This window comes from Balearica regulorum, chromosome 22 (genome assembly GCF_011004875.1).
Source record: "Balearica regulorum gibbericeps isolate bBalReg1 chromosome 22, bBalReg1.pri, whole genome shotgun sequence".
Taxonomy (NCBI): Eukaryota; Metazoa; Chordata; class Aves; order Gruiformes; family Gruidae; genus Balearica; species Balearica regulorum.
The window spans coordinates 5,712,385-5,735,760 of NC_046205.1; the positions used below are offsets into that span (position 1 = coordinate 5,712,385).

The 23,376-nt window shown below is 50.7% G+C and overlaps 1 protein-coding gene and 1 long non-coding RNA gene across 2 annotated transcripts in view; one reads left to right on the top strand and one right to left on the bottom strand.

Annotated features, from left to right (window-relative positions):
- The window catches only part of LOC142604786 (uncharacterized), a 229,422-nt gene that overhangs the window by 156,890 nt on the left and 49,156 nt on the right, over positions 1-23,376 (bottom strand). The gene's annotated exons all lie outside the window — the stretch shown is intronic.
- GRIK3 (glutamate ionotropic receptor kainate type subunit 3) overlaps positions 1-23,376 on the top strand; it is a 121,914-nt gene that overhangs the window by 59,300 nt on the left and 39,238 nt on the right. Inside the window, exons 2-7 of the mRNA XM_075773749.1 lie at positions 6,459-6,635; positions 7,972-8,229; positions 9,552-9,733; positions 13,846-13,899; positions 18,157-18,330; positions 20,870-21,013. Coding sequence (XP_075629864.1) covers positions 6,459-6,635; positions 7,972-8,229; positions 9,552-9,733; positions 13,846-13,899; positions 18,157-18,330; positions 20,870-21,013 — 989 coding nt within the window. The remainder of the gene's footprint in view (positions 1-6,458; positions 6,636-7,971; positions 8,230-9,551; positions 9,734-13,845; positions 13,900-18,156; positions 18,331-20,869; positions 21,014-23,376) is intronic.

Genomic DNA, 23,376 nt, shown 5'->3' on the forward strand with positions numbered 1-23,376 from the left:
GGCTGGTGAGCGGGACCGTCCCCGCTGACATTCGGCCCACGCTCCAGGCTCACCGCGGCGGCCGCGTGGCAGTGCCGGTGGAGGCTGCCGGTGCCGTGGGGCTGTCGTTAGGGTGACAAATCTGAATTTTCACCTTCGCTTTTGACCGCGTTGGGGGGACGGGGAGCTCCCGGCCACCTCGGGGCCCGGTGATTCCCCTGTGTCTGTCCCTCCTCGGAGCTCACGGGGCGGGGGGGGTCAATGCAGAGCGAGAGCCGGCTTCCCTCACCACGTCCTGCCTCTTCTGAAGGCTCTTAGGGAGCAAATCTGGCAACATAAGCCGGGGCATGCCGACCCCCTGGCCAGGCTATTCGAGCGGGCAGACAGAGTGTGGCGGGGCTGCGCTGAGCCCCCGCTTGGCCCCATCTCGCTGTAGGGTGCCGTGGCCATGGGGGACGCTGCCAGCTGGGCAGGTACGTGGTGGGCTGCGTCAGTCCCTGGGGGCAGAGCGAGCCTGGGACCCGCAGAAAACAGCTGGAAATACCCCGGATCTGAGAGCCGGAGAAACTGCCGGGGAAGTAACGTGTGTCTGCCTGGGGACAGGCCCAATTCCTTTTTAATTCTTATAAAAGACGCGTGTAATGAATACAGGCAGCATGAGTGTAAGCAGTGCGGACACATCGACTCCGAGGTTAATCCTCTTCCTGCATTCGGAGTCAGATCCTCCTCCTGGGTTTTTAGCAATTAGCATCCAGAGAGGGAGCAACCTCCTTGGGCAGGGGACAGCTTGGGCCTGTGAGCAGCAGCAGCAGCTGATTCTGGCACGGGGTCTCTCTTGCGTGATGCATGTTTATGAAGCCTGAAATTGCTTTGGATACGTGGCTGTGCTGCATCACATTAAGCAGTGCCACACTGAAGTGACAGGGCTGATGCATGATCAGCAGCAGTTTAAGGGGACAGGAACTCAGATCCTGCTGCTCCGTTGCTCTGTCAAAATCAGAAACCCATTGACGGACCAAAGAAATTATTTTCAGCTCCTTCCCAGAAGGTTTGTTTCAATAAGTTTGCAAGTTCCGTTACTGCCTTTGCATTGAGCCCGTCCGCGGTCCTGCCGCAGGAACACGTCCCGGGCTGCTGCAGTCTGACACGTACAGTCCGACGGGAGCCCGTGCAGGATCGGGGCAGAGGGTTCCACTGCGCAGGTCCAGGGTGCAAGGACCTCCCAGGCAGTCAAAAGGGCTCTCGACGGAATAGGTGCTGAAGGGTGGGAGCCCCCAGCATTCCCCAGCGCTGCCTTCTGCACTCATCAATTCAGAGGATGATTCGGTTTCTGTTCGGAGAACACCAGCTGGCATCGCCATCAGATACAGGGGCCCCACTCAACACCTGGCTGAATGCGGGACCAACTCCAGCTGCATTTAGGTTTGAAGCATTTTATAGCAGCAGCTCCTTGGGGGAAAGCGCAAGGTGAGATTTCCTGTGAGCAGATCTGTCATTGCTCTTCCCTTCTTTTAGGGGGTGATATTTATTGCCTTCTGGATTTTGCTGCTTTCACTGCATTCATATTATTGCATCTGAGACCACGAGTCCCATGCTGACGGGCAGTCCCTGGGAGATTTAGCTCCGTTCCCAGAGCACAACCTCGTGCTCCTGAGAACTTTCTTTCACTTCCCACCAGTGTTACCTCATTTCTCTTTATCGTATAAACACCAGCCCTGGAGGAACCTGGACCATGACAGTGAATTTCTCTCTAGTGGACTGGTCAGATAAGCAGGAGCATCAGTTCTCGAAGCCTTCCCGGGGGAGGCACATCTCGTGAGGAAGGGCTCTCCTCCTGCCTGGGGGACCCACCGAGCAGCACCCCGGAGGGACAGGCACTCAATGACGTGGACTCATCCTGACCGGCCTGTTTGCTAATATTGTCCCCAAAACAGAGCCCGTCGGAAAAGGACAAATTGCCATGCCACAGTCAGCCCTGCTGTTGAATGGGAAAGAGAGTTTGTGACCTCAGAGAAAAAATTGGTAAAATACAGATCGTGGGGCACGAGAGGTCCGTGAGACGGAGGCAGGAGCTCTCACATCCTCGGAGGAGCTCAGGCTGGCTCCATCCTCAGTAAGAGCTATTTCAAAACAAGTATTTCTTCCAGGATGTCACATGGAAAGAGACTGTCAGAAAGCTGTCTAAATGTGTTAACAACACTGTCAGCGGGGGAGAGAAAAGTGTTATCAGAAATAGTGGTTCTTCAAAGCTAAGTAACTCAGTGATTTTATAAGGAGTAAAAGATAAGAGATCACACCACACACCGAGGGCTGTTGGAATTTTCTTTCCAAGAATGAAGCTGTTTGTTTTGTTAAAAAGGGGAAGAGGGGAGAAAGTGAAAACCTAAAATACTTTGACTTTCTTGACTTAGCTTTCAACAGAGCTAAAAATAACTCCGATTGCATTCAGCCTGCGCAGGCGCAGCTCAGGATAAGCTCGAGCACAGGGAAAGGATCCCCATCCCATTGACCAGGCTTCTTTCTGGCTCCCTCCTGGGGCCATTCCGAAGGTCTTCCAGCATCATCACCTGCAGATGGGAGGAGTGCAGCATGTCGTTGCTCCATGCAGACAGACTTGGGCCTCTTCTGATTGGCATCCGTGGGATTTTGGGTGTTTTGTGGGATCCAGATTTTACGCTGAACAGAGAGACTAATTTCCTGCTACTCAGGAAATTCTGTGTTCTGTAGCTAAAGCTCCCTTCTCCTGTACCACCAGCCTCCTTCCCTGCCCCGGCCCTAAGATTGCTCTTCTGCTCCAGATCTGAAGGACAGTTTCAGGCGTTTGCTTTGGATTCTCATTTTGAATTTTTAAAACTCCCCACCTCAGCAGCAACATCAGTGGTCATCACATAAAGTAACATAAAATAATAAGATGTGAAGTTGATTCTAATTAGCATGTTTTCCCATATGCTGATTGACATTCTCTGGAGAGCAATTAGCCTGCTTTAAAGGTAAAAGACAACTGAAAATTATTTAACTTGCCTGGTGATTGATATTTAAAATCCAAGAAGTCACACATGATAATGGATGACTCCATCAAAAGATATGTAAAAGTAAGCAGTAACGGCTGTGTTCGATCCTGTCCCGCCTGAGAAGATACCGACAGTTTGTGCTGAGGCCATCTCCTACAGACCTGGATCCCACTGCACTGAAGGCCAGACAAAGATGGCATAAGAAGGTTTTCATGGAAGAACAGATATGCAAACAAACTCCACGTGAAGCTGATAAACCTCAGCGTGTGCTGAACAACACATGGCGTTGCAGCAGGGAGTCTATGGGCCGTACGGGTCAAGGAAACAGCATGGTCCCTTCCTGGATAAATTTGGCAGCAAATACTCTCCTGGACATCAGGAGGATGTCACAAAGCATGACAGACCTCAGCACAGCCGTCTTCTATCTGTCTGCAAAGCTATGGGAGGCAAAGAAAGGGCAGGGGAAGCAGGGACCTGGACAGAGAGAGAGGCAATACGGGAAAAGGTCGTTAGCACCAGGTCGAGTGAGCAGCACCCATTAATCTCCAAGACATTTGAAACAACTTCAGAAACAGGGCAGAGGCAGAAATGGTTTTGAGAGAGACAGCAACACTAAAGGACCGTTAGTTTTACTATCTCAGATCAAACTTGTTTATAGGTAGTATATAAAAGTGGAAACTGTTTTGCTGTTGACTTTTTATAACCTATTGACTTTCTGTGGTTTTGTAAGAGTAAAGTCACAATGAGGTTAGTGTCGCAAGACCCACGCGTGATGGCTCTCTGGGGAGCACGGGGAGAGCTGACCAAGTCTGTCTGAACACTTTGCAGCAGATCACCCAGCTTTGCTTCATCTTTCCCATTGCCGTTTGTGGGAGACGCATGGGGTCCCCCGGCCCGGCGATCATCCAGCTGATGTCACATCCCTCATTCCCTCAATAGCACAAGCTGATATTCTCCATTTTGCTCAAATGGAAAAGCTGCAACAATTATTTTCATAATTAGCTGGCTTTTCAAATTAATGCCAGTTATGCTATGTAATCATGATGAAGATTATGCATTAATCAGCTGTTTGAAGCCAGTTATTAGGCTCTTTAAGTAATGATCGGAATGAACATCTCTGAAGGAGAGGCGCACGAGCCAAGAGGGACGGCAGCGTGCAATCTCCAGGAACCGGGACCCACCGCCGGAGGGACGGGGCTGTGCTCGGCTCGCCCGGCCGCAGCCCAGATCTGCCCTCAGGCACTCCCCGGCCCCAAGGAAAGAGCAGGCTGTGGCATGTGGTGGCTGCCCTTCAACACCTTGCAACTGCAGTAGAGTTCACATTGTCCCAATATATTCAGCACCCAGCAGTGTAACCAGAAATACATCACTTCTGCCCGTCTGCTTTCTCATTGCCTGGCACTAAATCCAAGGTATTGGGTGGCTGCACAGAAAATTCTTTTCTGTCAAAAAGCCTATTATATCCAGTTGGATGTCTGGAACATGAATTTATCTGGGATCAAACACCAATAATCCACACACCCAGTCCTTCTATATTGTGTCATAATAAGACATGCTCCAAAGCAACCCTGGAGAAAGCCCAGTGTCAGTTAGTTTGTAATCAATGTAAGATGAATCCAGTCATCACTTCAGGATGATGCTAGAAAACAAAAAATCCTGTGCTAAAATTTTCTCGACAGTAAAGCTTTGAACAGAAAGACAGTGCTGAATCTCGCACTCACTTTAGCTTTGTTTCTGCTGTAACCTTGTGTATGAACTTTCTCTGCCCTAAGAAGCTTAGATTGAGCTACCAGCACATGCAAACTTTGGTACAGGTGAATAATTTTCCTTACATCAGTCAGTAACCAAATGTTTCGGCATGATCCAGTGAGAATGAGGCACTTGCACAATTTTGCTAGGCTCCTGCCTACACTGCTAGGCATTCTAGACTGAAAATTTGCCAAAGATCGCATGGGACTGAAATGGGTCTCCAGAATGAGCATTCAGCCTCTTCTTCTGTATTCTCCCCTCTATTACCTTCGTTCCTACTGAGATCAGTAACATCTTTTTCTACCACAGAGATGCAATGAACAGCTCAAACGTTTTTGGATGTTTAGGAATGTAAATTAATTACCACCCTCACAACTGGGGACGCAGGTGCACAAAGTCTGCAGGGGAAGAGGAGGGAAGTGATCAGGGGGAGCAGAAAAGTCAGAGGCCTCCCTGTGCACCCTTGCTGCGAAAGTCTCCCGGCATCGCTACCGTGGCTCCCAGCCCGTGGCTTTGGTCGGGTTCTTGTGAGGAGGTGCAAAGCCTGGCCGCCAGCAGGAATGTCAGCTTGGCTCTTGCCAAACTGGCGCTCTTGGCTAACACCAAATTGCCGCAAAAACTATAGACAACGTGTTCCGGCTCCTGGAGGAGGATTCATGCAGTTGCTTGAAAACTAGGAGGGCAGAGAAGACATCTGTTGTCTATAACAAAACATTTTAGGTCTACCTTAAATTGAAGAGGAAGATCTTCTTTCTGCTAATGAACTCAGAGACCATCTGTTACCAATTGCACTTGCTTATCCCACTCATCCATTAATTATTTTGGTTTACTTTTTAATAAGATAGAGCAAGGTTTATGTGTCTTTCCGTGGCTCTGTAAGGGGCACAGGACGGTGCCCACATCTCCAAGACAAGGACATGCAATTACATAATTTACGCCTGCACTGAGTCACTTCAATTAGAGTGGCTGTCAGTGGGGAACTGAGGACAAGGCTCACAGACACAGAGCCAAGAAACCCAGCGATACTGTGACACGAGCTTGCTGCCCTTGGGGAGGTGTAATGGCATTAACAACTTTTGAACACGGGAAAGCATGCATTCAAGATGTGCATTATTGAGCAGATAAGCTGTAGGGTAGGCAAATTCAGAAGTCTCTGCTGGTCTGAATTAAGAACTTGGATAACTAAACATGAGGAACAATAAAAGATGAGAAGGGCACTAAAAATGGCACGAAAAATAGCAGGCATCGGTGCCGCACTGCCTGCCTCCCGAGTGGGGACTTGCTGATGGGTGGACGAGGCAGGAGGAGTCCAGCGAGGTGCGGAGGGAAGGGCAGTGCCAGCTCCGCACCGCAGGAACTCCTCAGAGCACAAACCTGGAGCATCTCTGCAGCTCAGCAATAAGCCCGTCCGTACTTCCCAAGGTCTAGTCCTTAAGTTTTATGGGAAGCCGCTCATCTGTCTCATACATGTACTCCAGGACTTTAAATTTGTCCTCTATTGCCCTGCAAAGCTGGCATTCTGAACGCTTCCAGGGACCAGCGTATAACAAAACCCCAAATGTTTTCATGTCTTTATTTCAGTCCAGGAAACGTCCCAGGAGCAAGCCTTGCTCAGCCTGCAAATGTCACGGCTCTGTCCAAGAGTTTTCTCGTCCTTGCTACATAAGATTAATAATCAAACTTTATGTGGCTTAATGCTGGTTTTGTCTTGTCTTGCAGGAGGAATCTTTGAGTACGCAGATGGCCCCAATACCCAGGTTATGAGTGCTGAGGAGCAAGCCTTCAGATTTTCTGCCAATATTATTAATAGGAACAGAACTTTGTTGCCTAACACAACACTAACCTACGACATTCAGAGGATACACTTCCACGACAGCTTTGAAGCAACTAAGAAAGGTAAGAGCACAGCACACTTAGCAGCTTTGTGGCCATTTATTCATTAAAAAAAGGCATGGTTTGGCTTGAGACCCAGCAGCTCATTTTGTCCTGCGCTAGTCAGCGACTGAGATGAGAAGTCCTCCAGGAGCTGACCTTCCGGAGGCATTTTAATGTAAGGGGAACAACTAGTCTTTTTTTCCTCTGCAAACCTCACAAAACTCCTTTCAGTGTTTGCTTCTAATCCTGAGCGAAGGTCTATAGGCCATGCCTTTGTTTATCTTACTGTATCCCTGGCAGTTTTAACATCCCTGGCGTAGAAGTTCTGTTCCCTTCCAAACAGTCACTTTTTATTATCGGATAACAGCAGCCCATTTGAATTCCTGAAGGGGAGGGAAGAAATGGGACTACAGAGCTGCAGGGCAGACGACCTGAGGGCTTATCGATTTGGGAGGAACGAAACCTGCTGCCTGAGCTCGCAGTTGTGAGAGGGGCATCACCGGAGAGAGGGGCTATCTGCTCCGCGGCGAGTTCACTGACCCCGACTGTCCCTTTTTGGGATTGTTTTGTTGGGGAGGTTTCCTCGGACCTCTGCACCCAGCTTGGCCGCCCCAAGTGCTGGGAGAGGAGCAGGATGCGCAGGACACGCATGAGGGACGTGTGCATGTCTGGGGACACCCGTGCGCTTCGGCTGCTCCCTGCGTTTGTGCCCCTTTCGGGCTGGGAGCAGTGGCGTTCCGAAATGTAGCTGTCACAGAGCTCCTGCTGAGAGTGGCAAGTGTTTGTGTTCAGTTTGGAAGGACCTGCAGAGGCAGTTGAGAAATAACCTGTTCCTGTTCCTCTGAAAAACTTAGACTTTCCCCCCCCAAAAAAAATGCAGCCCCAAATGCAGTTGTTCTAATATCTCAGTGAAAGGTTGAACAAAGCTATGAAAAACCTTATTTTGCAGAAAAAAAATTCTATTGAAATTGATGGAAGGATGCATTTGTCAGGGTGATTCTGATCATCTCTGGGTACTTCTTGCACAACTCTGGAGGCTCAGCCATTTCTAACACGCCGTAGCCAGTATTGCCTTCTCTGGAAACGTCCCTGTGCCTCTACCCACCGGTCCAGACCCTCGCCTGCCAGAATTCCTCCTCTCTCTCTCTGCCTCTCTTCACTGTTGTAATTACTTAAACTCTATGCTGCTGTTAGTGCCCAGAAGGTTGTCGGTCTGTCCACGGCTCTGTGGGTCATGGTCATGGCTCCATGGTCAGGAAGAAGCTGTTTGTGCCCCCACGGCTGCCCTGATGCTCAGCCCTCCCGCAGAGGTGCCCCGTTCTTTACTGACAGCATCCTTCCCTCCTTCCTTTTCCAGCCTGTGACCAGCTCGCTCTGGGGGTTGTAGCAATATTCGGCCCTTCCCAAGGCTCCTGTACCAACGCCGTCCAGTCTATCTGCAATGCCCTGGAAGTCCCCCACATACAGCTTCGATGGAAGCATCACCCTTTGGATAACAAGGACACTTTCTATGTCAACCTGTATCCTGACTATGCTTCTCTGAGCCACGCCATTCTGGACCTGGTGCAGTATTTGAAATGGAGGTCGGCCACTGTGGTTTACGATGACAGTACAGGTAGGTAAAAGAGATTTTTTGTTGTGGGTCCCGTTTAGGAACTTTTCTAATGAACCTTTTTAGGAGCAGAATGACACCCCAGGCAGTAACTGGCACACGGGGACACACCGGTTCCCCAGTATTCAGGCAAGCGTTGTGGAGGGCCCCAGGGTTCTTTCTGCAGCATTTCATTCACAAAGCGCTCAGCAAGCGGGTAACCCTCAGCACCACCCCAGCTGACAACGGGTCAAGGGGAGGATTAATTGCCCGTGCTGAGATCTGGCTCAGCTCGGCTCTATTTGGCTCCGCGGTGCCCATCTACACAAGCAAAGACCTTGGTCTGTGGCTGCCAGTGATGGTGCAGTTTCCCAGCTAAAAGCAAAAGCAGATCTGGAAAGTTTTTTTGTTTTCTGGCTAATTCTATAAAACATAGCTGACAAAGTTTTCCACATAAAGCAAGCTGTTGATGGTTAAACAAAGCAAAGCACTGCACAGCACTATAGATAAAAACCCCCAAAAACAAAAGACACATTGGATAGCCTGTCCAACCTAATTCCACTAAACCAAATGGTTTCTTTAGGGGAGGGCTGATGAGAACACAGTTTGACATTCCTGTTTTGCAAATGTGGGTCACAGTATGTTCCCTTCGTGGCATATTCTAATGTATTTCTTCTACTATGCAGAGGGACATGCTTCTCTTCCTCCTTGCAATAGGCATCTGCTGAATTTCTTCTTGCAACATTAGCTATCAATAATTCCTGCTCAGCTGCATGCAGCATGGCTTTGTACCCTCTGCATAAAAAAGAAATTAATTCTAAGGGTAGTAAGAAAGTTACAAGTTATGATTACGTGACCGTTATGAACTATGCTATTCATAAATCTAAGTGCATCTTTTTTGCTGTTGTGCATGGTAAATACCGCAGATATTAATTTGTTGTATAGCTGATTATCACATTCTGTCCTCTCTCAAGGGCACATTTGCTTAAGAAAATATGTCATGATCCCAGAGATGTCAAAGGATAGGACCAATCTGCTACTCTCCTCTTCCTGCCTAGTGCAGGGACCTCAGCTCTACCATGGGATGCAGGGGCAGCAGGGAAACACCAGGAAAAGCTGTTCTGCCTTGGAACAACTGCTCTGGAAATATCAAGGGGTTTAATGATTGACATGACACCTTGGCTTTGATACGCCTTTAGCAATGGCCGGTTGAGGGAGGGAGGAAGGTCTTGATTGCATTCCATAAAATAATACAGGAAGAAATAACCTGCTGTGATACCCAGCCTGCAGGGCAAAGGCAGGCTTTCCTGTAACACTGTGGCTTTGTCTTTGTGCGATACCCGAAGGCCTCATACGGCTGCAAGAGCTCATCATGGCCCCATCAAGGTACAATATCCGGCTGAAAATCCGCCAGCTCCCGCTGGACACCGACGATGCCCGGCCGCTGCTGAAGGAGATGAAGCGGGGCAGGGAATTCCGCATCATCTTCGACTGCAGCCACCTGATGGCAGCTCAGATCCTCAAGCAGGTGAGCGGGGGGGGGGGTGATGGGGGCGAAGCAGGGGTGGTCGCCGAGGGACCCGTGCGTCCGGGGTGGCCGCACTGCAGGGAGAGCCCCGCAGAGAGCGGTGCAGCCCTGCACCTTCCCGCTGTCCAGAGCGCACAGCTACGCTAACAGCTACCACGCGTACATTCCGCAGGGATGCTGTTGGATTTCTACAGAAAATGTAGTTTTCACTGAAAAACTGCAAGTATCGAAAAGCGACTGTCCGTAAGAACGAACAAACGTTACGGGAGGAGGAAATGCCGGGCGGTGTGTCGAAGGCAGCGCTGAGGCCAGGCCGTGGTCCTGCTGCTGTCTGCGGCTGCGCAGCCCCGGCCCTCTGCCCCCCGCCCGCAGCCGCCTGCAGCACCGTTGGCTTCTCTCATCAGGGCATCAGGCAGGACCGCGCTCTGGGCCACTTCTGTCACTGATCATTTAGCCCTGTACGAGCTTTTCATGCTTGACGATTTTAAATATCTTCTTTCCCTTCTGTGCTTCTTCATGCCCCCAGGTTTGTGAATACATGCCCACGCAGGGCAGGGGATAAACCGCGCCGTTTTGGTGAGCTATTTTCCGAGCTGTGCACACAGTCCTGCGTCTCGCTGCAACCAGCTGGACTGGGCCAGCCGGGGAGGGACGGCATCCTCTGTCCCCTCATGAGCCCCGTGTGCAATTCTTGGACTTTAAGCCAGATGTCAGTGATTTTCCATTCATTTGGTCTCTCTCCTTCTTCCCCGAGTTCCTCCGCTGGCATTTTTTGCAGACTAGAAGGTTTGCTGCTCACCCCAGCTCCTCCTCATTTCCAAGTGCCTTTAGGTTTCAGGGTCAATATAAAGGCAGAGGAAAATGCTCTCACAAAGAATACCAAAAACCAGCCGGTGGAAGCGTTGCTCGTATCAGCCCAGCAAGACACTACCACATAAAATATATCCCCTGAAGGGCTGAGAAAGCAAGCACAGGGAAAGAGACTTCTCTTGCATCCTTCTTGATGCAAAATGAAGGAAAGTGCTCAGAGAAATCAGAAAGCCTGGAAGGGATTATTAAAGAAAGCAATATAAGGGACTCATTGTCTCCTGCCTATTATTTTAACATGCTGGCTGTGTTTGGTGCTGTTCACTTATTATGCAGTTTATTATAGTTTATTGTGCCATCTGCTCTGCTCATCACTGTGAGTGCAGAGTGAGGAAGATGGAGGAGAGGGGGGACTAGGGGGAACAAAGTCTGTCTAAGTCCTTCTGGCTGGTTTTGTGTGTGTGTGTTGTATTTTTTCAGGACCCAAATCCATGGATTTCAACTTAGCACTATTATATAGTGTATTTTTACTCAGGAAAAAACGGTTAAATATTTTCAGAGTTGGGGAAGGTACGAACCCAAAGCACATCCTGGCTGGGCTCCGCACACTTGCACGCTCCGGTGTGTTACACCAGGGAGGCTCTGAGCGGCACGCACCGTCACCTTCGTGCCTCTCCCACTGTTGGCACTCATGTCTGCTGAAGGAAGCTCAGAAACCTTATTTTTCCCCAATTTTCATTGGAAGAGGGGAGTCTGCTTGTGCTTCGCAGTGTTACAAGACCAACACACCGAAAAAAAACCTGAACTGCAAAAAAATGTCAGGGAAGAATGGCCCAGCCTTCTGGTTGTCCCCAAACCAGTAAAGTTCATGTTATTGCTCGTCTGCCTTTTGTAACGTTTTGGTAACTACACCAGTAGCTTTGCAGACATTTGGCCTCTGGTGTTTGCTCCGACCAGGCAAGGTCCGTGCGGCCCCGCGGCTGCGCTGCCCGCCCAGCGCAGTGCCGATGGGTGGCAAAAAAGTGCTCTCAACATTTGTGCTAAAATTTCCACCGCTTGGTACTGATTTTAACTGCACATCTTTAGGTAAGGTGAAACAGTTTGAGCCACTCCGGGCAATGTTCACGAGGAAGCTCTGAGTAGGCACGCAGCACCGAGCCAGCCCAGATCCTGCTCCCAAGTTATTGCAAGTACCACGCTCCCACAGCACACGAGGAGCAGGGCACTTCACTGGTAATCTGGGCAGCAATTTTAAACTGGATTGGTAAACCCCCCCATGGATTAGTAATCCATCAATAACACCGCAAGAGCTGGCACAAAGATGTACAGATGACATCGCCACATGCTGCTCCAGTCTGGGTTCCTTGGAGCGACTGAGACATCAAACCATTCATTATTTTACCCTCTTGGACAAAGAAATCATTGTAGAAGCCTATCGCAGAGCTAGGCCTGCTTGTGTGGCCTTCCCATCTCACCCCAGCTTCTCTAGCCTTGCTCATTTTTGGTCACTTGTTAATGCTCCACATCTGTTCTCTGGCTTCCCAGCTTCTCCCTTCGCCTTGGCAGCTGTCTCTGAACAGTTGCTGCACTCTGCAGCACACAGATGTGCCTGTCTTAACTTTAATGGAGCTCCCGTTCCCATCCTGGTGATTGCCTGTAGCTTATCCACCAGGTTTATCATTTATTCATTTCCCCACAAACCCAGATGAATCTGCACACCGGCTCCCCGTCCTGGGAAGCTGGGGCTTGCTTCTTACAGCAAGGCTGGACTTTTCATCTGCCACTGATCCTGCTGTAGAACTGAACCGGAATCTCATGATTTACTCTCGATCAGTCACATCACATCATCTAAACTGATGATGAGGTACCATTCCCTGCTCCACCTCCTTGCACCCGGGTGTGCAGGGCAGGAGAGCGACGCCGCGGCCCCACCGGCCGGGCGGGGAGGAGGGGACGGGACGGCGCACTGCCGCACAGAGACCGCTGCCAGGCGTTCTCAGAGGTATTTCCAGGCCAGGAAACATAGCGTAAAGTCACACTCTAGAGTTACAATATCTAGGCTTGTAATCTAGATCCTTTCCTTTCCCCTTGTTTTTTTGACATCTCACTTCTTTTCAAACTGTCACTTCCTTCCTCAGAGCTAAATTCTGCCCTAGTAATTTTAGCAAAAACCAAGGGAAGCAAACATTTCCTGGGGGGACCTGAAGGCGCTTTCCCATCGGTGGAGATTTTAAAGTGCTCTTGCATGTGTTTTCTCCAGAAAACATGCTCACAAGACTCAGCATCGCAAAGACATGGGTATCTCTTTCTTTTAGCCAGCCACCAACTTCAAGGTGACCCTTCTCACAGGCAGGAACTCGTTGTGTAGGGCCTGGAGAAGGTCCTCCAGCCGAGGTCCCTTCAGCCCACAGTCATTCTCTGACAAACCTCACAGAACAGCGTGTTCTCTCTGCTGCTCAGTTATGCAAATCCCAGCAATCTGCACGAATCATCCTTCGTGTCGGGGCTGGCACATCTAGAGCCTGGGCTGGCCAAGAGTCCTCGAGTCTGGACCACAATCTCCACGGGCTGAGGGATGGGAGATGTGCCCACTCCCCATCCCTGTGCCTCTACTTTTACTGACTGGTATCTAAACCAGGCTCTGCCTTAGAATCTGGCTGTTGAACGCAGGAAGGAAGGACACACAGATGAGCTGTGTGTACTCATTATACAAACGGACACTGAAGGGGAGGGGATGCAGAGTACCAGAAATACACACGTAAGAAATAAAAAGCCTTTTGCTTAGCTTCTTAGCCAGTACAGGGACTTGTAACCATAAGAATAGGCTGATTTATGGTCATTCTGCACAGGTTTATGTAAGATTGCTCATTGTGTGGTATCTGAGAAGGAAAGGCAACCCCCTTTCTTCCAGCCATGCCAACGGAAGCAAGCCTCTGTCGCTGGACGGTTTCGCACCACGTGTGACCCATGAGCAGGGCAGTGTGCCGCAGTCGGTGTCCCAGCTTTCTGTGGCACAGCAACACCCAGAAATGCCACCGGCCTCCGCGGGAGCTGGACACTGCGGCTTTGCTGCCGATTCAGAAAGGTTCGAGGACCACAGTTCAGCTCAGCACTTAAGCACGTGCCTCTCCTGGCCAAGCACATGCTGAACTGCTTCACGGGACTGATCCAGAACCCTGCTGCTCTGTTCTGGGTCTGCCTCCCACCGCCTTTACCAGATCAGCCCAGTAGACGTTTATGTTGCATGACTGTTGTTATATTCTTGTGTCCACTCTTACTAACCTCCTTTCCCTACTCTCCTCAAGGCCATGGCAATGGGAATGATGACAGAATACTACCACTTCATCTTCACCACTCTGGTAAAGTATCTAATCTGTGCAAACACCTTTGACACTCACTGCTGAGCTGGAATGGAAAGTGAGGAGGCGGTTGAGGAGGTGGTTTAAGCGGCAGGAGAGCGGGCTGGGTGTCCTGTCCTGGGTGTGCATTGCACAGCTGGAGGACTCAAAAACGGTGGGGTGGGAAAAGCAAGGGAAAGGGAGGTCTGGTGCCCTACCAAGAAGGTGAGAGCAGGGCTAGACTTAGCCTCAGGTTAGAAGCAGACCACAATGATTTGGTTTTAACATCTCTGCAACTGCGGCATTGCCCGGGTGCTCATTCTGAGAGACGGTGGTCTTTTCTTTCGCTGCTTTTGGACTGGCTCACTCCTTTGGAGCTGCTCCAGCTTTGCACAGATGCAGGTTCTGTTTTTATTTCCCCTCCCAGTCATTTTGATTTCAGTGCAGCTACCCATGCGCTGAAAGATGAGCGTATGTGTGAATTTGGGAAGCTGTAGTCCCACGGACAGGATTTAATGGCACCGAGTTTCAGTCAGAACTGGGTATGTGTTTCTGTGTGTTCATCTAGGTCTCCCTTAAAAGCTGGAGCTGCCCTGCTGTGGTCCATAGTTCAGTACTGCAGGTTTATTTTGCATGAGAAGAACTCAGCTTGAAATGAACTCCACCCTCATTAAACACGGGCCAGTTCTTCTCTGACTCCAGGAAGCATTTTGGTTTGGGTTTTTTGGCATGCCACTTTTGTTTCCATTTAGGATGCTATTGTCTAGCATACTGTTGAATTTTGTGTGATTTTGAAAATCCAATTTATCCTTTTGCCTTCAGGAAAGAAGCAGACTAAACTAACCCTTAAAAACGGCAAAATTTATTTTTCAAATGCAAAAGACATTTTAATTACCCCTGCTGCCATTATCTATTCCAGGCAGCTTTAAGCATTTCCCAGATAACCTCCTATTATTCAGCCCCAGCTGAGCCTAGAGTACATTTCATGTGTAGGTACAGCCTGGAGGTGGGAAAAGAAGAATTATAATAAATTAATAGATAAGCAATCACAATTAATGCCACTTTCCTGAAATAACAGTTATATCATGGGAAAGATATTTTAATCTGTCATTCCTTAAGGCAATGTTTTCCTAGCTTGCAGTGCATGTGCTTCAGCTTCTACAGTACTAGACCCATGGGGTGCTAATGAATTAGTCTATTATGTTATACTGAATGTTTCTAAAAGGTCCCTAGTCAATACTGAGTACCGTGTATCAACACTTGGCATGAAATGCTTCAACATTTTGCTAGGCAGCAAGACTACAGTTCACTGGCTTCGGCATGAAGAGCCCCACCAGCCTTCTCTACCAGAGGAGGGGGAACTCTTCGGAGCCTCTAACGCATGCCCAGCTTTTACATCCTGCAAAGTCCCAAGCAGTGACAACCCCCTTAAACTCAACACTTCTAGGAATTTCTCAGCAGCTTGTAAAAATGAGTCCTTGCAAATACAGAAGTTTCCCCACCGCCTGCTCTCACTTCTGCTGCTTACAGCTGTCGCAGACAGGCAGAAGCAGGAATCTCTTCCCATGCTTCGAGTCAACGTAAACAAAAATTACACACCCAACCTGCCTTCTCCCGATGAGGCGCTAAGCCAAACCAGTCTGCTTTTCCACTGGCGCTGATAATCAGGTACTTTCGTTCAACTCAATGTACCTGCGTGCGGCTCAGGACACGACACACGTGTACTCGTGAGTGCGTACGTCAGAGGTGGTTATCCAAACCGCGCTGGACGTGTACGCCTCCCATTACAGCCGTGGCCGCTCCTCCCAGTGACAGCTGCCCGAGCAAACCCGTGCCCAGACAGGGATCCTCGGCAATCTGTGGCAGGCACATGACCCAGGAGTCGTTTTGCACAAGAGCAGGCGGAGGACGCCCTTCCTGGACACCCGCTTTTGCAGGTTCCTGCTGCGGATGCTAGGTCTGGTGAGGATCAGCCCTCAGCATCGCCACATGCAGCTGATGAACCAAAGCTGGGGAGCTGGGAGAGCACATGTAAGAAAGGGGAAGAGCCGCACAGAAACACCGAGAATAAAACTTTCTTAAAGGTAGTACGATGGAGGGGAGAATTCATCTGCAGTACAGAGGATAATGAGTGAAAGGGAGTGTAGATGAGGTGGAAAATAGAACCAGATGTTTCGATTTGTGGCTGTGCAGGAGCAGAAAATCCAGAAGAAACGGATACGGCAATTCCCCCCCCTCACCTCTCTGTGTTCTGACACTCAGCTCGTATTCTTAATTATCCTCTAATTCCAGGAGATGATAAATCAGGTTGCAGCTGAGATTTAAACTGGAACCAAGAAGGGACCTGATGGGAGGTTGGCTTCTGTAGGAACGTGGTGAAGGGTCAGTGGAGAGTGGCAGGACGGGGATGGCACCCAAAATACCCGTAGGATCTGAGCGGTGCCAGGGCTGGCAGTCTGACAGCTGTGCCATGGAGACCATGAGGTCCGGAGCTCGGTGGATCAGATTTGTCACATATGTCACATTCTGAGGGGGAAATGATCTGCTTTTGCAATGAAAAATTATTTCCCCACAACGATTTGCAGAATACAAACTGAAATGTCTGACAAAAAGGTATGAATCCTGAGAAAATAAATCTATTCCAGTGAGTCAGGCACACGACCGCTGCACACCCTCACATCCAGAAGATATAAGCATCTGTCAGAGGTTAAGCAACTGCATTTGCCCTTAGTTACCATAAGTCATTTAAAAGTCAACATTATGGCCTGGTTTTCACAATGCCCTTTAACAACATGTGGAGGTTTGTACTTGCAATTTTTCAGGGAAAAAAAACCCCAACAAGAAAGACCCTGAACTCTGTTGTGGGTGTGATTAATGACTCGGTCCCTGGCTGCACCTGCAGATTAAAGCACAGCATCCATCAGCAGTGTGCCTTGGGGGTGCGAAGTCAGAGGCCAGCGCTTAAGGAAATGATCAAACCCCCAAAGCTTATTAAAGCAAAACAGCTGTAAGAATTCCTTGCTCTCCCACCGAGAATGAAGTCTCAGTTGCTGGCAAGTGCTGATTTTGTTACGCATTGCTTAGGGCAGTGTGTTTTAGGACCAGTGCTTTTCCAGCTCCCCCATGGGCAGAACCCACGGCGTGGCTGCGTCCTACCAGAATAGCCACATCGTACAAAACAGCAACAGCCACGTAATCTCATGCTGTATTTAAACTCTTTTTCATAATCCCTTGTGAAAGCAATGAACATCGTTCCCGTATTCATCCCCCCACCCTCTATCACAGATGACAGTGGCGGTGCCTTTCCGCGTCCCCACATTTTTACTACCGTTGAACACTTGCAGAAATTGTTCTGGTTAAACTCCGATTAAATATGCCTCATCCAACAACTGATTCCTGTGAACGAAGCCCCCTCCCAGCTGCCATTCTCCACCACATTCGTTCACGATCCCCCTCGGCTCAGCTGCCCTGGGTTTTTGCTGAGCAGATCAGCTGCGGTAGGTTCTTGCCATGTTGTCTAACGCAAAACTACTCAGACTAGTTACTGAGCACTGAAGTTAATCCCTGAAGTTAATATTTAGACGTGCGGCGGAGCCAGGAGATGCATTAAAGAAGTGCCCCTCTCGCTGCCTGCCAAGTGATGCTCGTGGGCTGGCTGCCAGCAGAGCCGAGGGCTTGCCTGGCTGGGGTTTTTTTACATCGTATAAAGGGCACTCTCATTCATTTGCAGACTGTGTAGGCTGGTCGTAATGTCAAGAAATGCGTCTTAGCTCCTCTTTGATAGCCGTCTGCAAATTGGCATTCTGCATTCAGAGCTGCTCTGTCACCCGCAGCGCCCCGTGGGCTTCACCCCCCACAGCAAATCCTCCGTGGAAAGGCCCCGGGGAGCTTCGGATGCAGGAACTCTGTCTTGTCCCCTCTCCCTCGGTCGCGAGCCTCTTTTTTCACGGTTACAGATAGCGATTCTGGTTTTCTCCCCACAATTCACTTGCCTCTTACATGCAGACAGTGAGCTCTTTGGCAGGAGTTTCCCTCTGCGGTGTGTGGGCAAACCTGCACAAACGACACCCGAATTCCACTAACGCCTACGAGTCTCTGCAAGCGGTGACTGATGGCAACAGACAGTACAATCCGCCAAATTCATGAGGCCATTGTCCTGCCTCCCACCTTCTGTGGGCTCTGCCTTCTCACTTCAAACACAGATACGAACCGATGCAGAAAAGACACAAAAAAACCCAAAGCTAAACAAAATGTTTAAACTGGTTTCTCTCTTTTAAGGATCTTTATGCATTAGACCTAGAACCATATCGCTACTCTGGAGTGAACCTGACCGGCTTCCGGATCCTCAACGTGGAGAACCCGCACGTGTCCTCCATCATCGAGAAGTGGTCCATGGAGCGGCTGCAGTCAGCGCCCAAGGCGGAGCTGGGACTGCTCGACGGCGTCATGATGGTATGAGAAGTTTAAACAATGCACGGGTCGACTCTGGGAAGCAGACCAGAGCAGTAGGGAAGGCAGGAACATTCGTTAAGGGCTAAATGTTATAGTTATCGGATGTACTAGTAACAACACATCCCAGGTATCTTTCCCAAGGTAGCTACGTGCATTCTTTAAAAACCGTCCCTCAAATGCAGCGAGTTCGGCTGGTGAATCCTCTGCAGCCCACTGCTGCGTTAACACTCTCCCAGCTGCCAACAGATTTGCCAATTTTGAGATTCTGTGCTCGTTCCCTCCCTCCCCTTCTTGCCAGTAAAAAGCTGCCCCCACGACCAGGAAAATTCAAAGCTTTCAGTGTCAGAAAGGGCTGAGCACGGCGGGGAAGCGCCCTGGCTGTTTCGTGCTGGGAACAAGAGAGGCAGCTGCCATCAGCTGGGTATCGTACCCCGTGTTCAGGTGCAGCAGGATTTCTCTGTGCAGCTCCAGCGAGTGCTCGCTGACCTGGAAAGCGAAAGGCTGAGTGTGCCCCGAACCCCGGAGCACCCAGGAAAGGGCACCCTCTCTCTTCGGTTGCCCTCCACAAGTCCTGTTTCAGCTCGAGGGCAGACCGATCGCCTTGCAAGTCCCTGTGCCCAGCCCTGGAGCCGTGCTGGGGAGCAGGAACGCTCCTGTGCCACCGTTGAGCCGGGTAGCAGGGCCTGCCCCACAGGGGCTTGCGGGGCTCAGCTGCCGTCATCGCTCCACGCAGGCCCCGAGAGCGGCCGAACGGCAGCTCCCAGGGGCTGGGAGCTCAGCGCACGGCTGGACGGGGCCGGGCAGTTCGCTGAGATTGATGCAGGGAGAAAGAGCCAAAGCTATGCCCAGAGATGGGCTTTGCTGCAGCTTTGATGACTCCTTTTAGGGTCTGATGGCAGCTCTGCTCCGCTGAGTTACTGCTCGGAAGGTACAGCACCTGCTCGCCCATCTGTCTTCCCTGCGAGGCTGTCTCCGACCCCCGTAATTGCTGACTGGCTCCCTCCTTCCCTCTCCCTTTAGATCTGCCAGAACCCCCCCAACGAGTGGCAAAGCGTCCCAGACTTTCACCTTGAAATTGCTCCTCGTATCCCTCCTGTTCTTTTTTTTTCTCCTTCGAGGAGAGCCCCACCATTCTCCTCCAGCGTTCTACTTTTCTGCAGCGCTGCCCACAACTGCAGCATCGTATTGTCGGTGCTGGGCTCCCCCCGCCGCCGCCGGCTCCTCTCCCACTCCCTGTTTGCTTCTTCAGCCTTTTATTTGTGTTTGCCTGGTGGCTGTCCCAGCGGGGCCCTGATCTCACCTGGGCAGTACAGTATGTAATTCACCATGAAATGGCTCGTATATATTCTTCCACCCTTCTCCCCCGGCCCCAAATGTACAAAACCTGTCCCTGCGGCTGCAAACACGAGCCCACGGGATGCAGGTCGGGTACGCTCTTCGTGCTCGGGTGCTGAGGAAAGGGAAGGACACGGGGATGGCTGCCAACATTGGAGGATTTTCTCCATGGCCACATCCCGTTACACATTTGCCCAGTTATTTGCTATATTATTTTGTTTTATTGTGTTTTATTATACTGCTGCTACACTCATGTCTGTTTTGTAGCTTTGTGAAGCCAGCAAATAATGTATTTTCACTAGGAGGGCTTACCATATCAGAGAGAAAAATAAATCCAATTCTCTTGATCAGTGTTTGGAGGTGAGATGGGGCATCTGAAATTGAATCTAAACCCATCACATTATATGGAAGAAAAAAAAAAAAAAAGAAGAGTTCTCCTTAGTTCAAATCAGTGAAATACAGGAAGATGTTACAAATCTGTGAGGTCCTGATTTCGGTGACAGTTTGGGTCATTTTGGAAAATTCCATGTCCATGGACAAGCCATTTAACTTCTCTGTTTCTTATTTCCCCGTGTATAAGCTAGTGTGGATAATATGTTCTAATATAGGGGTTTTTTACACTCAGACAAACAGACTAAATAAGAAAATTCTGTTGCTCTCTTCCACATTTGGAAACAGCTAGCTTCCTTGTTTGACAATACAGTAGTAAATGCGTAGAAATAACCAGAATAGATGCACACAGACAAATGACATTTTCACAATCTCTGATTTTAAGACGGAACTATGATCTTTTAGTCTAAAGAGCCACGTCACAGAAGAACACGCTCGTGAGGCTTTGTCATGCGCAGAGTTACGTGTTTTGAGGACGTGTTTTGCATGAGAGGTCAGCCTGGAGGTTTATACAAGTCTTGTGTTAGAGCACACGCATTAACGGCAATCTCGTGAGATCCCAGGGAATCCCTTGAGCCCAGCCCTGCCCTCAGAGGGCTGTTTGCAGGGTTAGACACCCAGGAGGTGGGATGGGCAGCGATGGACCAGGGCAGAGAAACCCTCGGGTCCGCCGGGAGTTGGGCAGGGAGTAACTCAGAGGGGCTCTTGCAGCTTCTCCCGTGACACGTTACGGATCCCGCGCTGCTTTGCTGCCCAAATGCTTCCTTGCTCTGGAACCACTAATCAACACAAACGCTGTTCCCCTGTACTTTAGACAGACGCTGCCCTGTTGTACGACGCGGTGCACGTCGTCTCCGTCTGCTACCAGCGCGCCCCTCAGATGACCGTGAACTCCCTGCAGTGCCATCGGCACAAAGCCTGGAGGTTCGGCGGCCGCTTCATGAATTTTATAAAAGAGGTAAGAGCATGATTTGCAACCACAATTGCTTCCCACTAACACAAAACGTCCCCGGCAGGAGCAGTGCAGCTGCTCAGCGCGCAGGTACGGAGGCACGTGGCACAGAGGCTTGGCGGGTAGAGGGTTATAAAAATTCCCCCCGCCTGGGCAGGTACAACTGGAGGGAAGCACAGATATAGACCAGGCTGCTAAGTGCACCCGGAAAGGAAAAAATCCTGTCTTTGCCCTCTAAATAACATCCGTGCAGCCACGCCAAAACATCCAAAACAAGCTGCAGTCTCCCGTGCTGTCACTGAGACTTGCCCTGGCCTCTTCCTGCGTCACGAGCAGCTGGACCACTCTCGCTCCGACGCCGTTTCTTAGCGGAGCAACAGCCATTTGCCTTTTACAGGAACATTTGCTTGGGGTCCACAAAGGGCATTCGGTGCCGCTGAATCCCAGCGGCCACGCTGGCAGCGCTGTGCGTCTCTGCTTGCGTGCTGATCAACGGCTTTGGCAGAGCACTGGATTTAGCAAGTAGGGAGCCAGGGGAGCAAGGAGGCAGCTTCGTTCCCTCTCTGTTTTCAGTCATTATGATTTCTCTCTGTTCAGCCCATGTAATTGTTTGTTTGCATCTGGCTTACGCAGGCAAGCTGACTGAAAGCAGGGGTGTTTATGAGCAGTGAGCTCACCAAGGCAGCGCAGCACAGGAAGCTGCAGTGAGCGGTGCCCAGCGCTCCCAAAAGAGCCCCCGAGCCCGCACCCCTGCCTCACACCCCGGCTTTGGCTCTGTCTGCAAAAAGGAGCCCTCACATAAGAAAAAAAATGAAGGCAGAGCTGCAGGGAGATACTGCAAACCCTACCAGATAGGTCTTTGTGATAAAACCCCCTTTATTTACCCTAAGGCCTTTTTAAACTTCGGTGCCTGTGGCTCTTCACATGGGAAGTTATGAAACTGGCTGCGGAATGGGATATGTGATTGGGCCACAGTTAAAAGGCTGGGTATAAAATCCCCTCAAATTTTTAAACAGAAAAGAGCAGAAGTACATTGTTAATTGTTACTACCACGATTTGTGCTGCAGTATCACCTACAGACCCCTGGTGCAGGCACTAAGTGCAGTGAGAGCCCAGCCCGGTGCTGCCCGAGCTGCACGGAGCACACAGACGTAGGGGAGCGGAAAGGAAGAATGATTCCCATTGCAGAGAGAATGAACTTTTTTCTTAATAGGCACTGAAGATGGTATCTCTCCTCTCTCTGCCTCTCTCTCCTTTTTCATGTTTTGTTCCCTTCTGCAGAAAGCCGCTCCAGCTAGCTGCCAAAAGAGAGTGTAAATAATTTGTTTGGTTGGCTCCTTTTGCAAATTACCCTGAGCCTCACACTCCAGTGCCTGCCTGTTGTTTCCCTTCCTGGCACTGTGTCAGCTCGTTGCAGGGATAAGCTTCCTCCCCATCGCAATCAGAACGCACAGAAATTGCTCGCTCTCAACTCCTGTAAAGACAAAGCGGCGCACAGAGGGATGCTGCACCGCAGACACCCGTGTCCTGGGCGCTGGGCTCCCCACGGACACCAGCACTGCCCACTCCTTGCGCGTGCACAGCCCGTGGCACCCACCGCGCAGCATCGCTGCAGAGCTGTCGCTCCTGGGGTGAAGCCCCGCTTGTTCCCACTTGCCGAGGAGCAAAGGGGCTGAGATGGTGGCCCTGCCAGCCCCGGGGAGGCCACCTGCACCCCGTGTGCCACCGGGGCTCCCGGGAAGCGGGGGGACAGGGCCAAGCACGGGGCAGGAGGCGAGGGGACACGCTCCGCTGCAGCCACCGCCTGCCAGAGGCCCGGACAGCAGGCGCTTGGAGCTTGCCTGCGGAGACGGGGCTGACGCCAGCGGGATCAGAGCCCGTGGGGGGCTGCGGTGATGCCACGCACCCCCAGTCTGGCTCCAGGAGCCCGTCGGTGCTCTCGCCTCTGGCCCCGCAGAGGTGCAGGGCTCAGCACGCAGCTGCGTTCGCTCCCTTGGGCACGTTAAACACTCCGTGTTTTCCCTGGCTCCCGGGGGGCTGCACGTCCCACAGGCAAACCACCTGCACGCCAAAGGGAGCAAACGGAGCACAGCCTTCCCCAAAACTCATGGGTGGTGAGGCTGGGAGGAGGCTGTCATTACGCCTCAGGAATTAATGAGGAAGAGCCAGAGGAGCGTATTTACTGGGAAACATGCCAGTCGTTCCCCCCCGAGAATACGATATACCACCTTCATCACACTGGGATCTCTCAAGCTCCCCCATTCATCAAGGAAACACGTTCATCAGAGAGGAGCGCACACGGTCTGAACTGCTCAGGGGAAAGCGCCCGAGTCCCAGTTCTCCACTGCCGAGCTGCGATTGCAAAGCGG